The sequence below is a fragment of the Bufo gargarizans genome, chromosome 5 (genome assembly GCF_014858855.1).
Source record: "Bufo gargarizans isolate SCDJY-AF-19 chromosome 5, ASM1485885v1, whole genome shotgun sequence".
NCBI lineage: Eukaryota > Metazoa > Chordata > Amphibia > Anura > Bufonidae > Bufo > Bufo gargarizans.
Genome location: NC_058084.1, coordinates 389,226,273 through 389,243,197, shown reverse-complemented (window position 1 = coordinate 389,243,197; position 16,925 = coordinate 389,226,273). Strand labels below are relative to the sequence as shown.

The 16,925-nt window shown below is 43.6% G+C and overlaps 1 protein-coding gene across 1 annotated transcript in view; it reads right to left on the bottom strand.

The window, feature by feature from the left end:
- LOC122939470 (solute carrier family 40 member 1-like) overlaps positions 1-16,925 on the bottom strand; it is a 57,154-nt gene that overhangs the window by 4,836 nt on the left and 35,393 nt on the right. The window contains exons 5-7 of the mRNA XM_044295542.1: positions 10,784-10,910; positions 5,767-6,021; positions 4,527-5,240 (exon numbers count right to left, since the gene is read on the bottom strand). Of these exons, the coding sequence (XP_044151477.1) occupies positions 4,527-5,240; positions 5,767-6,021; positions 10,784-10,910 (1,096 nt within the window). The remainder of the gene's footprint in view (positions 1-4,526; positions 5,241-5,766; positions 6,022-10,783; positions 10,911-16,925) is intronic.

Genomic DNA, 16,925 nt, shown 5'->3' with positions numbered 1-16,925 from the left:
TCAAAGGTCCTATTCCTCACAGATGAAGACAGAAGAGATGCCGGCTGCGTGAACAAGTGGATTAAGGTGAGTTAAATTATTTTTTATCTTTTTTTAACCCCTCCAGCCCTATTTTACTTAGCATTCTGTATTCAGAATGCTATTATTTTCCCTTATAACCATGTTATAAGGGAAAATAATAATGATCGGGTCCCCATCCCGATTGTCTCCTAGCAACCGTGCAGCCCCATTCACTTCTATGGGGCCTGCGTTGCGTGAAAAACGCAGAATATAGAACATGCTGCAATTTAACGCAACGCACAAGTGATGCGTGAAAATCACAGCTCGTGTGCACAGCCCCATAGAAATGAATGGGTCTGGATTCAGTGCGGGTGCAATGAGTTCACCTCACGCATTGCACCCGCGCGGAAATCTCACCCGTGTGAAAGAGGCCTAAGAGTTGTCCATAGCCACCAGGCAGGCCACTGCTTGAATTTGTTAAAGGGCCTTAGAAAAGTAAAAGCTGAACTCTAATTGTTTGTTATGGGAACAGCTCTGCTTTTCCATTGCAGTAGCCCAACAAAATGGGATAAATAAAAATAAAATGCATCAGTAATGCTCGTTAGCGATGATCTTGCGGTGTAAATGCACCACCGATTACCCGGGTAATTGGATCTTTTGTGCATCACAAAAGATAATTGTTACCCAGAGACAGATTGTGCTGTTTAAAACAGTATGGGGACGAGCAATGGCATTAGTGATGATCGCTCTTCCCTATACTCTGGAGGAGATCACTGCATGTAAATGCACTGGTCTCCTCTGCTAGCGATCAGCAGATTGTTCCTTCTAGGCAATCTGCAAGATCAGGCATCCTCAAACTGCGTCCCTCCAGCTGTTGTAAAACTACAACTCCCACAATGCCCTGCTGTAGGCTGATACCTGTAGGCTGTTCGGGCATGCTGGGAGTTGTCGTTTTGCAACAGCTGGAGGGCCGCAGTTTGAGGATGCCTGTGCTAGATCATCGTCCCGTATTAAGGGACCTTTAGACAGGCCGTCTAGACCTGCACCATATCTATCACTGGGGCTCAGGCTGGATGATAAATCTGGGGCAGGGACAGACACTATACCAGCTATTGGTTGGCGTACTTTGAGATAGAATTTAAGCCAGAATTGTGGTGCAATTTTAGTGCACAATGTTGAATTGTACACCCCTTTTTGTAAGCCAAACCCCTCTCAGACTAAGCGCAGATCATTTCTGTAAACCTAGATGCGCCAAATTGCACAACATTTTGGCACAACTTATGATGCACTTGCATTGGCAAATGTGGGTCAATGTGCGTCACAAGAAAGACGTGCCATTTGCAACCATGTTTTGCTATTTCTGTGACAGATCTTTAAGCAATTCACAGTGCTTCAGCATTATCTCACTAGTGCCACCTTGTGCAAGTTGCTATCAATGAGTTAAAATCTGACTTTTTAACAAAATTTGGGACATAACAAGGGAAAATAGCCAAGCCAAATATTCATCAGATACCTCTTCGCATATTGTTTTCCATTGGAGCGCTGCCAATAGATCTCCATACCATGGAGCACTTCCAGTAAGTCTCCATAGAGAGCTGGTCTCTTTAAAGGGCTTCTGTCACCCCATTAAACCGTTTTTTTTTCTTTCTTTACTAATAATCCCTACACTGCGATCTCATCATACATAAGCTAATTAATGATTTTCGTTCAGTAGAATTTGTTAAAAATCGATTTTTGAAATATGTAAATTACCTTGCTACCAGCAAGTAGGGCGGCTACTTGCTGGTAGCAGCCGCATCCTCCGATGGTAATGACGCCCCCTCTGCTTGTTGATTGACAGGGCCAGCGGACGGGATCTTTCTCTGCTGGCCGCTCGCTCCTCAATGCGCCTGCGCCGGGTGTAGATGTGACGTCATCGGCGCAGGCGCATTGAGGATGGAGCGGCCGAGCGAGTGGCCGCCTCTCAGTGCGCCTGCGCAGATTGAAGAGAGGTACGGCTGCGGCGCAGGCGCCAGATATTGAATCAAAACAGGCAGGGCCAGCAGAGAAAGATCCCGTCCGCTGGCCCTGTCAATCAACAAGCAGAGGGGGCGTCATTACCATCGGAGGATGCGGCTGCTACCAGCAAGTAGCCGCCCTACTTGCTGGTAGCAAGGTAATTTACATATTTCAAAAATCGATTTTTAACAAATTCTACTGAACGAAAATCATTAATTAGCTTATGTATGATGAGATCGCAGTTTAGGGATTATTAGTAAAGAAAAAAAAAAAAAAACGGTTTAATGGGGTGACAGAAGCCCTTTAAGGAGAGCCAGGAACCTATGTAAACAGTGGTTGAGCAAAATTTATCATGGATAAGACGAGATGTACGGATAAGATGTACAGTACAGACCAAAAGTTTGGACACACATTCTCATTCAAAGAGTTTTCTTTATTTTCATAACTATGAAAATTGTAGATTCACACTGAAGGCATCAAAACTATGAATTAACACATGTGGAATTATATACATAACAAAAAAAGTGTGAAACAACTGAAAATATGTCATATTCTAGATTCTTCAAAGTAGCCACCTTTTGCTTTGATTACTGCTTTGCACACTCTTGGCATTCTCTTGATGAGCTTCAAGAGGTAGTCATCTGAAATGGTTTTCACTTCACAGGTGTGCCCTGTCAGGTTTAATAAGTGGGATTTCTTGCCATATAAATGGGGTTGGGACCATCAGTTGCGTTGTGGAGAAGTCAGGTGGATACACAGCTGATAGTCCTACTGAATAGACTATTATGGCAAGAAAAAAGCAGCTAAGTAAAGAAAAACGAGTGGCCCTCATTACTTTAAGAAATGAAGGTCAGTCAGTCCGAAAAATTGGGAAAACTTTGAAAGTGTCCCCAAGTGCAGTCACAAAAACCATCAAGCACTACAAAGAAACTGGCTTATATGCGGACCGCCCCAGGAAAGGAAGACCAAGAGTCACCTCTGCTGCGGAGGATAAATTCATCCGAGTCACCAGCCTCAGAAATCGCAGGTTAACAGCAGCTCAGATTAGAGACCAGGTCAATGCCACACAGAGTTCTAGCAGCAGACACATCTCTAGAACAACTGTTAAGAGGAGACTGTGTGAATCAGGCCTTCATGGTAGATTATCTGCTAGGAAACCACTGCTAAGGACAGGCAACAAGCAGAAGAGACTTGTTTGGGCTAAAGAACACAAGGAATGGACATTAGACCAGTGGAAATCTGTGCTTTGGTCTGATGAGTCCAAATTTGAGATCTTTGGTTCCAACCACCGTGTCTTTGTGCAACGCAGAAAAGGTGAACGGATGGACTCTACATGCCTGGTTCCCACCGTAAAGCATGGAGGAGGAGGTGTGATGGTGTGGGGGTGCTTTGCTGGTGACACTGTTGGGGATTTATTCAAAATTGAAGGCATACTGAACCAGCATGGCTACCACAGCATCTTGCAGCGGCATGATATTCCATCCGGTTTGCGTTTAGTTGGACCATCATTTATTTTTCAACAGGGCAATGACCCCAAACACACCTCCAGGCTGTGTAAGGGCTATTTGACCATGAAGGAGAGTGATGGGGCGCTGCGCCAGATGACCTGGCCTCCACAGTCACCGGACCTGAACCCAATCGAGATGGTTTGGGGTGAGCTGGACCGCAGAGTGAAGGCAAAAGGGCCAACAAGTGCTAAGCATCACTGGGAACTCCTTCAAGACTGTTGGAAGACCATTTCAGGTGACTACCTCTTGAAGCTCATCAAGAGAATGCCAAGAGTGTGCAAAGCAGTAATCAAACCAAAAGGTGGCTACTTTGAAGAACCTAGAATATGACATATTTTCAGTTGTTTCACACTTTTTTGTTATGTATATAATTCCACATGTGTTAATTCATAGTTTTGATGCCTTCAGTGTGAATCTACAATTTTCATAGTCATGAAAATAAAGAAAACTCTTTGAATGAGAAGATGTGTCCAAACTTTTGGTCTGTACTGTATGCAGTAAGATTTGTTCTCCATGTAAAGTGCTCACTTATTTTTGGAAGTCCCATAGAAGTGAATTGCAGTGACGCGAGAAGGGGCCTGGGTCTGAGTGGTGGGACCAGGGGAGTACATAGAAATCCTGGGGCCCCATAGCAAAACTCAGAATCCCCCCCCCCCCCCATAAAAGTACATGCAGATTTTGTCATTGGTAGCATGTGTGTGTGTATATATATACATATATATATATATATATATATATATATACACACACACACACATAATAATTAGGGACGAGTGTATGAAGTATATGTCTATGTATTATTATTAGTGTTGGGCAAACTTGTGTTTTGAAGTTCGGTGTACAAGGTCCAGGTTATCTAATAAGTCCCTTATGAATCCATAACAGACTTAGATAACCCGAACCTTGTACGCCGAACTTCAAAACACAAGTTCGCTCAACACTACTTAGAACCCTATTCAGAAATGCGCCCTATTGTAAATTTGGGAAGAACTGTGGGCCTTCCAGCCAGAGTGAACTTACCCACTCTCGCCAATATTACTCCTGAAAACAGCAGTATGATTGAGATGTAGGAGTCCGGAAGATCACCGGCACGGACGCTCTCAAACAACACAGTATTGTTAGTCCAGTGGATTGAGGAGCGGTCGGAGAGGATGGGCTGGTTGATATTCCCTTGAGATGGATAAATATGGAGTTGGTTCTGATGCAGTTTCTCGGTGTTTGAAGAAGAATTCATACCGATAATGACAGAGAAAATGCCCAAGTCGAATGGGCTTCCAGGGGCGAAGACTGAAAATACGCAAAGCATTAAACAACTAACATGGAGGCAGCTGGATATAATTCCTGTGACCACCAAGCCATAATGTCTTCTGAGCTTGGTAAACAGAAACGTGCCCATTAACCCTGAGATGGCAGACACGGCCATAAGTATGCTGAGCAGAGAGCCACTTATCCCCTGAGTGTAGGCATAACCTGTAGTAATACAATCAAAGCCCAGTACTGTGGTGTACAAGAAGGCCAATCCTAAACCTGCTAAAAAGACAGATTGTCTGTAGTAGGATTTCCATCCGTCTGTACAGGTGCGTAGCATCCTGCGGACATCTTGGAAGCAACCTGGAAGTGCCGAAGTGCCCTCTGCTGTGGGCTCTGGAGTTCGGGGCTCCTCTTTATCTGATACACTAGGAATTGTTGGAGTACTAATGAAGTCACTTATGACTGCGCAGATTGGCAGGTCACCTGTGGAAATAGAAGGTACTTATGAGTAAACAGTTAGTGAGTTAAGTTGCTGCAGACAGAATGTATATAAGAACGGAATTTCCCGTGTCCCACCGCAGCGTTCTGAGGTCGGTGATACAGTTGAATATAGAGAGACGAAGCACTTATTGCCCACAGCCCTGCTGCTGCCCCCACTTATCTCCGGGGTTTTGCCTCACCTCACCCCGCCTAATTTGTGGTGCGCCCCTGTGGACACCACATGGTATAGGTTTTCTTTATGGCCGATGTGTGCCATTCTATGACTCTACAGTTGTATATATGGTATATGTCACAGCCTTATGTCAGAGATATACTAGAGCAAATCCTTCCAATGCAACCAATCAGATTCCACCGCGCTCTGAAGAATGAAAGGTGGAATCTGATTGGTTGCTATGGGCAACTAAGCCATTTTCCTTTACACTAGTATTGATAATTCTCCACCCTTTTTTTTATGTCATACAAGTTATTATAAAACTGTGTTAAACCTTGTTTCAATAACATATCGCACCTTGCACATTTATAAGCTCCAGCTGGCGCTCGATGTAATGCCCTCCGATGGATTGCTGTGGTTTTACAGCCAGCTGAGGAACCATTTTATAAACTCTGGAGAGGAAAATAAATTCCACGAGCAGCGAAACCAGATTCCAACCAAGAATGAAACCGCAGCCAACCACATTGGAGGCCCAAGTCATGACCTGACCCACAGATAATGGGGCAAAGATATTAATTACTTGATCCATCCTTCTCACAGTCGCATTCATCCCTAGAATTCAGAGAGAGATCATAAATAAAAAATTATGAAATTATTTACATATAGTTACCATTGTAAGGTTGGGGTTCCACCGCAACATGGCACTGACCACGCTGACCACATTCCAACTTCAATGTTTTATTATGGGGAAAAAAAAGTCACAAGTGATCATGCTGGATTTTTTGCAATGGTGAGGGTCAGACTGGGAACTTAAAGTGGCCCTGGAAAAAAACTAAAAGTGGCCCTATGTTGTTGGTGGGTCAAAACGGATAGAAGGCGGGGCTACCTGAAGTGGGTGTGGCCAGGAATACTGTAGTGCAGAACAAAATACCTACCCAGCAGAACCAAATACCACAGTGCAGCACAATATACTGCCCCAGCAGAACCATATACCACAGTGCAACACAATATACTGCCCCAGCAGAACTATATACCACAGTGTAGAACAATGTACTGCCCAGCAGAACCAGATACCACAGTGCAGCACAATATACTGCCCCAGCAGAACTATGTACCACAGTGTAGAACAATGTACTGCCCAGCAGAACCAGATACCACAGTGTAGAACAATGTACTGCCCAGCAGAACTATATACCACAGTGTAGAACAATGTACTGCCCAGCAGAACTATATACCACAGTGTAGAACAATGTACTGCCCAGCAGAACCAGATACCACAGTGCAGCACAATGTACTGCCCAGCAGAACTATATACCACAGTGTAGAACAATGTACTGCCCAGCAGAACCAGATACCACAGTGCAGCACAATATACTGCCCCAGCAGAACTATATACCACAGTGTAGAACAATGTACTGCCCAGCAGAACCAGATACCACAGTGCAGCACAATATACTACCCCAGCAGAACTATATACCACAGTGTAGAACAATGTACTGCCCAGCAGAACCAGATACCACAGTGTAGAACAATGTACTGCCCAGCAGAACTATGTACCACAGTGTAGAACAATGTACTGCCCAGCAGAACCAGATACCACAGTGTAGAACAATGTACTGCCCAGCAGAACTATGTACCACAGTGTAGAACAATGTACTGCCCAGCAGAACCAGATACCACAGTGCAGCACAATATACTACCCCAGCAGAACTATATACCACAGTGTAGAACAATATACTGCCCCAGCAGAACCAGATGCTACAGTGCAGCACAAAATACTGCCACCCACGCCAAAGTATGAAACTGTACCATCGTCCTCAGGACGGCAATGCAGTTGAATTCAGGAGGGCACCTGTGGCACCTGATGCAACATGGGCATCACACGTATGTCATCCATATTTTGCGGATCGGCGTATTGCAGCCCACAAAATTACATATTGTTGTGTAAATGTAGCTTCAAGAAGAGAAGAGGTTTTGTGTCAATCACACATAAAACAGTAAGGGTCTATTCACACGTCTGCAAATGGGTCCGCATCCGTTCCGCAATTTTGCAGACAGCACACCCAATCTTCGGGTCCACAGCTCCGCAAAAGATAGAACATGTCCTATTCTTGTCCGCAGCTGTGGACAAAAATAGGCAATTTCTATAGGGGTGCCGGGCGGGTGTGTTGCGGATCCGCAATTTGCGGGTACACAACACACCACGGACGTGTGACTGGAGCCTAAGGCTACTTTCACATGGTCAGTATTTGGTCAGTATTTTTCATCAGTATTTGGCCTCATGCACACGACCGTTCCGTTTTTTTGGGGTCCGCAAACCGCGGATCCGCAAAAAACAGAAGCCACCTGTGTGTCTTCTGCAATTTACGGAACGGGCAGCCCATTGTAGAAATGCCAATTCACACAGAGTGCTGTTCGCATCTTTTGCGGCCCCATTGAAGTGAATGGGTCCGCATCCGAGCCGCAAAAACAGTGGCTCGGATGCGGACACTAATAACGGTCGTGTGCATGAGGCCTTTGTAAGTCAAAACCAGTGGGTAAAAACACAGAAGAGGTGCAATCCTTTCCATTATACTTTTTCTGCGGGTTCCGCCAGATGGTCGCTGAAGATCCATGGGAAATATGAAATGACGTATAAGCACTTTTTTGTACTGGTGTTTTTGTTAAATAGGTGGCGTTTTTAGTCTTTATGGATTCTTTTAAAAAACACAGCCTGCTGTAGCTTTTGCCAGTTTTCCAAGGATTTTCAGATCACCTTCTCTATAGGAGAAAAGTGCCATGAAGAAAACCCTAGTGGGCAAAAATACACCCAGAAATGTCACAGAAAATGGCAAAAAGCGCAGGTGGCCAAAAATATCCAAGTGATTGTTCTGGCAGCAGTACATTGTATATTGTATATGTTCTAATGTCAGAAGGTAGTGATAATACAGATACATACATACGTAAATATCCACAGTACAGGGGGGAAAAATAAGTGAAGCCATGACACTATAAATGTTAGCAGCAATCACCTCCACCAAACATTTCCTGTATCTGCAAAGAAGATTTACAAAATGTTGAGGAAACCAAATGTTTTTGGACAATCCAATAGGGATAAAATCAGGAAATAAGTCTTCAGACCACAATTTATGAATATATAAAAAAAAGTAAAAATTCTGGCAATTCCAAAGGGTTCACTTACTTTTTTCTTGCAACTGCATGATCATTAATAGAAACTTTCCACTGCCATGCATTATGCGGTTATTAAAGCTTTGTATGCAGTGAATTATTTTTCATATACTTGGTGTCTGTACAAAGAACTATTAAATGGCAATTACTAAAAGACCAAGAAAACTCACATCTAAGGCTATACTAATTAAAAAAGCTCAAAGGAAACAAAATCATCCACATTCATACGTCCTGCAGCATGGCCGATGCATCAAAGCGAACGTAACAAAAGCAAGAACAAATGAATAATGCTGTTTCAGTGATTTAGTAATAAATGTGACATTCTTTCCCAGGACATTTAGAGGACATCGATGCTCCGCACACGAGTTTTCTCCAGTTGTCACTGTAGTGCGGGGGACAGCAGACGGGTGGCTCTCCAGTGGTTTTAAACTACAACCGTTTCTATCCTATACCATTTAGGGCTTATGCGCATAACCGTATGTATTTTGGTGGTCTGCAAATCGTGGATCCACAAAATACGGATTCCGTCCGTGTTGCATCCGCATTTTCTGAAGAACCCAAAAATGCAAGCCCAAGTCAATGGGGGAGATTTATCAAAACTGGTGTACAGGAAAACTAAATTTGTTGCCCATAGCCACCAATTAGAGTCCACGTTTCATTTTTTATTTTTTTATAACAAATCTTTTTTTATTGACAGTTTGACAGTTCTCAGTGGACAAAGTGGAATTGCAGAGTTATTACATGGTAAGTAAACGCTCCTTTTGAAAATGAAAAGTGGAATCTGATTGGTTGCCATGGGCAACTGAGCCAGTTTGCCTGTACACCAGTTTTGATTAATCTCCCCCCTTGTGTCTGTAAAAAATGCAGATGCATGCAACACTGACGTGTCCGTATTTTGCGGATCTGCGATTTGCGTGTGCATGAGCCCTTACAATGGATCTGAACACTGCTATTTAACATTTGTGTTGCTACTGTGTGATGGTTTATGCAGCATCAATATATACTCAGTTTGGGCCATTGAGCGCTGTCCGTGCCTCATATGATGGATCCAGAACTCCTGTAATTTTCATTCTTCTTCTCCTATGACACGGTAAAGTTGATGCATAGTGGCCCTCACTTTCTGATCAGCCAGTAACATGTATCTTCCATAGCGTATCACAATTAAAGGGGTTTGCTAAGACTTGATGATAGCCTATCGCCGGGATGGCCAACCTGTGGCTCTCCAGCTGTTGCAAAACTACAACTACAGCTATCAGCCTACAGCAGGGCATGGTGGGAATTGTAGTTTTTTAACAGCTGGAGAGCCACAGGTTGGCCATCCTTGGCCTATCGTAAGGACAGTGGGCTTCTAACCTCTGGGTCCTCCAACAATCTGCACAATAACGGCAGTCTTGCCATGTTGCTTGCATCATTTTCACAGACCTAATGACTTGTCCATTCTGGTGGTTGTGCCTGGTGCTACAAGTAATGGGAAGAGCTGCAATAGCAGGCACAGTTATCTATACAGATGAGCCAATGTGCCTGGGCAAACAAGGAAGGGGATGCAGCTCTACCAGGAGGGCCACAATCTTATCATTGTATTGATCAACAGCGGTCCCAGAGATTTGACCCCTCCGACCAAACATTGAGGTACTATACTGAGGATAGACCATCAATGTTTAAAGGGAATCTCTGGGAATTATTTAAAATGGCCGTCAGCATCCAGTCCTAGAATGTGAGGAGGACTGGTTGCCACCACTTGCAGAGCTGTCTAGAGGGGTAAGGGACGTGGCCTCACTACACTGCTCTACAATAGTAGATAATAATTACCATGATGTGATCCTGCCTACATCATGCCATCATGTCTGAGCAGACTGACAGGAAAACTCACTAATATCTAGTATGTGTAAGAGCCAGAGAATAATGCGTAGTGAGATCCTGACCCATCCCTCTAGGCAGCTCTGCAAGTGGAGGCAATCAGATTGCTGGCGGCCATTTCAAACCATTCCTGGAGAACCCCTTTACGTTCTGAAAAACCTCTTTAACCCCTTAATGAACACCTATATGTGCTTTTTGCTGCAGCTTTATTAAGAGGCTTTTTTGCAGCAGCACCATAAAAACATAAAACTACGGTGTACACGGTAGAGAAGGCGGAATTTTTTCCCCCTCAATGTTACAGTCATGAAGAAACACTGAATTCTTGAATGCTGTATAATACAAGTCTCACCAGCCAGTTGGCTTCTGTTATCTCCTGTAATAACTACGATCCAATCTTTCTGAATGGTTATGGTTAGCGCAGTGCTTGCAAGATTTGCCAGATCTGCTAAAATAATAACCACTCCATAGCAGAATATCTGTGAAGAGAAAATTAACAGTAGGATTACAGAAATGTTTAAATTGCATTGCTCACACAGGACCCCTAAATCACAGCACCACACACAATGAAGTAGCCAACGCTAAAGATTTGAGAAATCGGTCCTTTCTGCACCCTTATATTTTGCTGTCTTATGAAATCTTAAAATCCAAGGTTTGGTTGGATTTGTTCTGGCAACCAGAAAGCCACGTGCTAATTAAAGTGAATGTCTACCTTTGAACTCCGTCTTGTTTCGGGAGGCTGTCCTATCTGGAGATTTATAGCATATCCATAGACTAAGTTCATATTTGCTGTTATTTGCGCTAAAAGCGTTTCTTGTCATATTTCACTACAATACGAGAAAAATAGACACAGTTCACATTTGGTGTCATTTGCGTTAAAAGCGTTTATTGTCATATTTCTAGAGAAAAAGAGAAAAATATTCGCAGTTCACTTTTTCTGTTATTTACTTAGAAATTGTTTAGCGGCCTATTTTATTCGAATACGAGAAATATATATGCAGTTCACTTTTGCTGTTATTTACGCTGAAATCGTTTCGTTGACAATTTCAAAAAAATTTTTTTAATATATTTGGCGCTTTTAGGGGTGTTTTAATTTGCTTTTAATTTATTTAGTTCAGCTAAAAGTATGTCAGACAGAGAAGTGGCAGGCCCTGCACAGGGGTAAATCATTCTGGCGCAGGCACAGGTCGCAGCAGAGTAAGGGGGTGTGGCAGCAGGGGTTTCTTCCTGAGGCCTCAGGTCCACATGTCAGCAAGCGGTCGTGTCTTGACCAGCAACCCAGTGGTTCATAATTGGTTGACTGGATCTTCAACTTCGTCGCAAGTGACAGCAGCACCAGCAGCCTGAGTCTAGAGTCGCTGATGAACAGCTTTCTTCACCAGCAGCAGCAGGTAGACCTGGAGCAGGACCTGAAGCAGCAGGTGGTGGCATACCTTGACAGCACCCTGCACGCCGTCATTGAAGATCCGCCGGAGTACTGGACAGCCAAACTGGATTTGTGGTCGCAACTGGCCGAGTTTGCCCTGGAAAAGCTGTCCTGCCCGGCCAGAAGAGTGGCATCAGAGCGGGTGTTTAGTGCGGTGGGGGCCATATTTACCCCAAGAAGAACTCGCCTGTCCACCCAAAATGTGTAGAGACTTACTTCTGTCAAGATGAATCAGGCGTGGATCAGCCAGGATTTCCACCCACCAATGCCTGATGCATCAGATTAGATCATCCATCTCCACACTATGTCACCGTGCCACTCTGTGGTATCATGCTGCTGTTTCTGCCATGTCCACACTATGTCACCATGCCACTCTGTGGCCTCCTGATGCTGCCATCTCCACACAATGTCACTGTGTCACTTTGTGACCTCCTGATGCTGCTATGTCCACACTATGTCACCTTGCCACTCTGTGGTATCATGCTGCTGTTGCTGCCATCTCCACACTATGTCACCTTGCCACTCTGTGGCCTCCTGATGCAGCCATGTCCACACTATGTCACCATGCCACTCTGTGGTATCATGCTGCTGCTGTTGCTGCCATCTCCACACTATGTCACTGTGCCACTTTGTGGCCTAATCATACTGCTGCTGTCACCTCCACACTTTGTCATTGTGCCACTCTGTGGCCTCCTGATGCTGCCGCCACCTCCAGACTCTGTCATTGTGCCACTTGGTGGTCTTCTCATGCTGCTTCCACCTTACCACTATGTCATAGGGCCACTCTGTAGACTTCTCATGCTGTTACCAACCTCCCCACTCTATGACGGGGTCATTATTGTCCTTGTTTGGCCTTCTTGAAATCACCATTTATTAGAACTTTCTTCTGATCGGTCAGAAGAATGGAAAAATGAGACGCACAACGGATCCTCTGTGTAGCAGCTGTAAGGCCTGTATGGTCGCATCAGAATTGGCTTATGATTTGGTAGCTAAAAGCAGCAGTGGGTACAAAACACAGAAGACATGCAAATATTACCTTCACGTGTCATCTCTGTTTTAGATCCACCTCTGTTTTTTTTGGCATTACGAATACTCATGGATTATTGAGCAAATGCTGACTGAGTGAAGGCGTATTCTCCACAGAGAGGATCAGTTTTTTTGTGGGTTACTGACGGATCAGAGGAAGGACTCTGTCGGGGGGCTCTAATTCTATAGGCGTTTAATAAAACAGGTTCTGTAGACATCTATGTGGAATCAGCTGGCGACAGTTTAAAAGGAGTGCGCTTCTTCTTGGTGCTAACATGGACCTGTAAGGCTGAGTTAATACTTTGGCCCTGTGACTGCCCAAATAAGTGAAGTGTGCAGTGATTCTAATAGTGACACCTGTTATCTGTATGTCATACGGACTCACAGTATTATTTCACTACCCCAGCAGACTCCCTATGCGTGTTACTGCAAGGCTCAGTGTTCTACACCCATATAAAGGCTCTATGCAGCCCGGAAATAGCCGTTTTTATCGCGAACCGGACGAATCAAATTTTTTTAAAATTCACTCACCTCTAGTTTAGATCATGGTTTTATGTTAGGCATGTTTTTTTTGGGGGGGGGGGAGGGTTATAATTTTTCGTGATTTATTTTACATTTTTCCATGTCAGTATCTACAGTACAGACCAAAAGTTTGGACACACCTTCTCATTCAAAGAGTTTTCTTTATTTTCATGACTATGAAAATTGTAGAATCACACTGAAGGCATCAACACTATGAATTAACACATGTGGAATTATATACATAACAAAAAAGTGTGAAACAACTGAAAATATGTCATATTCTAGGTTCTTCAAAGTAGCCACCTTTTGCTTTGATTACTGCTTTGCACACTCTTGTCAAGACTTCCTGCACTTTGAGAGAAGCTACATGAGCCATAGACACAATGGACAGGAGGGACCCTATTGACTTATACAGGAGAGCTTTCCAGGCATGCTCTGTGACCTGTACAAAGGTCAGGAGGGAGCAGATAAGCTGTGATATTGCCTATTGTGAATGGATTCTGTCTTAGGCTAGATTCACACATGCATCAAAGGAATCCGGCAGAGGACAGCCTTCCAGGGTTCTTTTGATTCAGCATAGCCAGATAGTGCTGCATGCCTGCTGGACCCCATTGACTATGATAGGATGTGGCGGGGATACGGCCACTCCCTAGTATATATGCCAGGATTCGACCAGACAAAAACCACTGCATGCAGCAATTTTTGGCTGGCTGAACCCCAGGTGATATACTGGGGAACAGCTGGATCCCCGCCACATCCTATCATAGTCAATGGGGTCCAGCGGGCACACAACACTATCCAGGTACATCGGATAAGGAGGACTCTGGAAGGAGGACTCTGGATTTCTTTGACAACTGTTTGAACGTAGTCTTATCTGTACAGAGGTGTTACTTGTCATTGTAATTCTGCTTGTGTTGTAATTCTGCTTGTGGTGTTAATCATAATGGCTAATGAAAATTTACCTGTACAGAATAGGAAATCATGACCTATTATTAGATCTAGTGGCCAGTGTGAAAATTGCAGGATTATATACCATTTTTTAAAATATAGATAATGACACGGGAATTTGAAAAACAAAACCTTGCCAAAAATTCTTTCAAAATATATTTAAAATAAAAATGTGATTTAAACAATAGACCATTTTCTGATAACACATTCCCTTTTAGTCATCAAAACCCATTCCCACAGGGAAACACTGAAGCAAAGTAATGCCAGGGGCGTAGCTATAGGGGTAGCAGAGGAAGCAGCTGCTTTGGGGCCGACCTCAGAAGGGGCCCACCCAGGAGGAGGACTAAAGGATTTCATTGTCAGGGCCCCTCAACAGTATTGTACAATGACATTATATACAGTAACCGTATATACAGTGAAATGACAAAGTATATACACTACGTGCAGAATTATTAGGCAAATGAGTATTTTGACCACATCATCCTCTTTATGCATGTTGTCTTACTCCAAGCTGTATAGGCTCGAAAGCCTACTACCAATTAAGCATATTAGGTGATGTGCATCTCTGTAATGAGAAGGGGTGTGGTCTAATGACATCAACACCCTATATCAGGTGTGCATAATTATTAGGCAACTTCCTTTCCTTTGGCAAAATGGGTCAAAAGAAGGACTTGACAGGCTCAGAAAAGTCAAAAATAGTGAGATATCTTGCAGAGGGATGCAGCACTCTTAAAATTGCAAAGCTTCTGAAGCGTGATCATCGAACAATCAAGCGTTTCATTCAAAATAGTCAACAGGGTCGCAAGAAGCGTGTGGAAAAACCAAGGCGCAAAATAACTGCCCATGAACTGAGAAAAGTCAAGCGTGCAGCTGCCAAGATGCCACTTGCCACCAGTTTGGCCATATTTTAGAGCTGCAACATCACTGGAGTGCCCAAAAGCACAAGGTGTGCAATACTCAGAGACATGGCCAAGGTAAGAAAGGCTGAAAGACGACCACCACTGAACAAGACACACAAGCTGAAACGTCAAGACTGGGCCAAGAAATATCTCAAGACTGATTTTTCTAAGGTTTTATGGACTGATGAAATGAGAGTGAGTCTTGATGGGCCAGATGGCTGGATTGGTAAAGGGCAGAGAGCTCCAGTCCGACTCAGACGCCAGCAAGGTGGAGGTGGAGTTCTGGTTTGGGCTGGTATCATCAAAGATGAGCTTGTGGGGCCTTTTTGGGTTGAGGATGGAGTCAAGCTCAACTCCCAGTCCTACTGCCAGTTTCTGGAAGACACCTTCTTCAAGCAGTGGTACAGGAAGAAGTCTGCAAGGTAAGAAAAACATGATTTTCATGCAGGACAATGCTCCATCACACGCGTCCAAGTACTCCACAACGTGGCTGGCAAGAAAGGGTATAAAAGAAGAAAATCTAATGACATGGCCTCCTTGTTCACCTGATCTGAACCCCATTGAGAACCTGTGGTCCATCATCAAATGTGAGATTTACAAGGAGGGAAAACAGTACACCTCTCTGAACAGTGTCTGGGAGGCTGTGGTTGCTGCTGCACGCAATGTTGATGGTGAACAGATCAAAACACTGACAGAATCCATGGATGGCAGGCTTTTGAGTGTCCTTGCAAAGAAAGGTGGCTATATTGGTCACTGATTTGTTTTTGTTTTGTTTTTGAATGTCAGAAATGTATATTTGTGAATGTTGAGATGTTATATTGGTTTCACTGGTAAAAATAAATAATTGAAATGGGTATATATTTGTTTTTTGTTAAGTTGCCTAATAATTATGTACAGTAATAGTCACCTGCACACACAGATATCCCCCTAAAATAGCTAAAACTAAAAACAAACTAAAAACTACTTCCAAAAATATTCAGCTTTGATATTAATGAGTTTTTTGGGTTCATTGAGAACATGGTTGTTGTTCAATAATAAAATTAATCCTCAAAAATACAACTTGCCTAATAATTCTGCACTCCCTGTATGTGTAGGAAACGGACGGAGCAGCTGCCAGGCCTGAGAGAGCGATCTTGAATAGTGACGGGAATTGGGGTTGCATGGAAAGAGGGGGTGCAAATAAGTTTCTGGGGGGGCATTAAAAAATTTGCTGTGGGGCCCAGTCATTTCTAGATACGCCACTGAGTAATGCTATGAGTTTTCTGCAAAGCAAAGGTGTCAGCCTAGCCATGGCAATAAAGGGGTATGCGACCATTTATTTTTTATTCTCTCTTCTTCCTAGTTATTATCAACACTCTGGAAATAACCAAAACTGGGGTCAGTGATCTGATGAGCAATCATTTCCTTTGTATCAATGGGGATCAGGAGGAAAAACTGGCAGGAGACCAGGAAGCAATGGAACAGGAGCAGAGAGTGATTGGTAAGTATTGGCTTCATTTTATTATTTGACACAGCGGGGAGCCTTTAAAAAAATCATAGGATTTAATCCTGCAGTCATTGATCAAGAATCAATAAATACAATTTATAAATTGAAGTAAAAAATGAATGCATTGAGCTACTCCTAGCACTTCCTCCTCTATTCTTTAATTCTATGAGTGTAGAGCGCTCTGTAT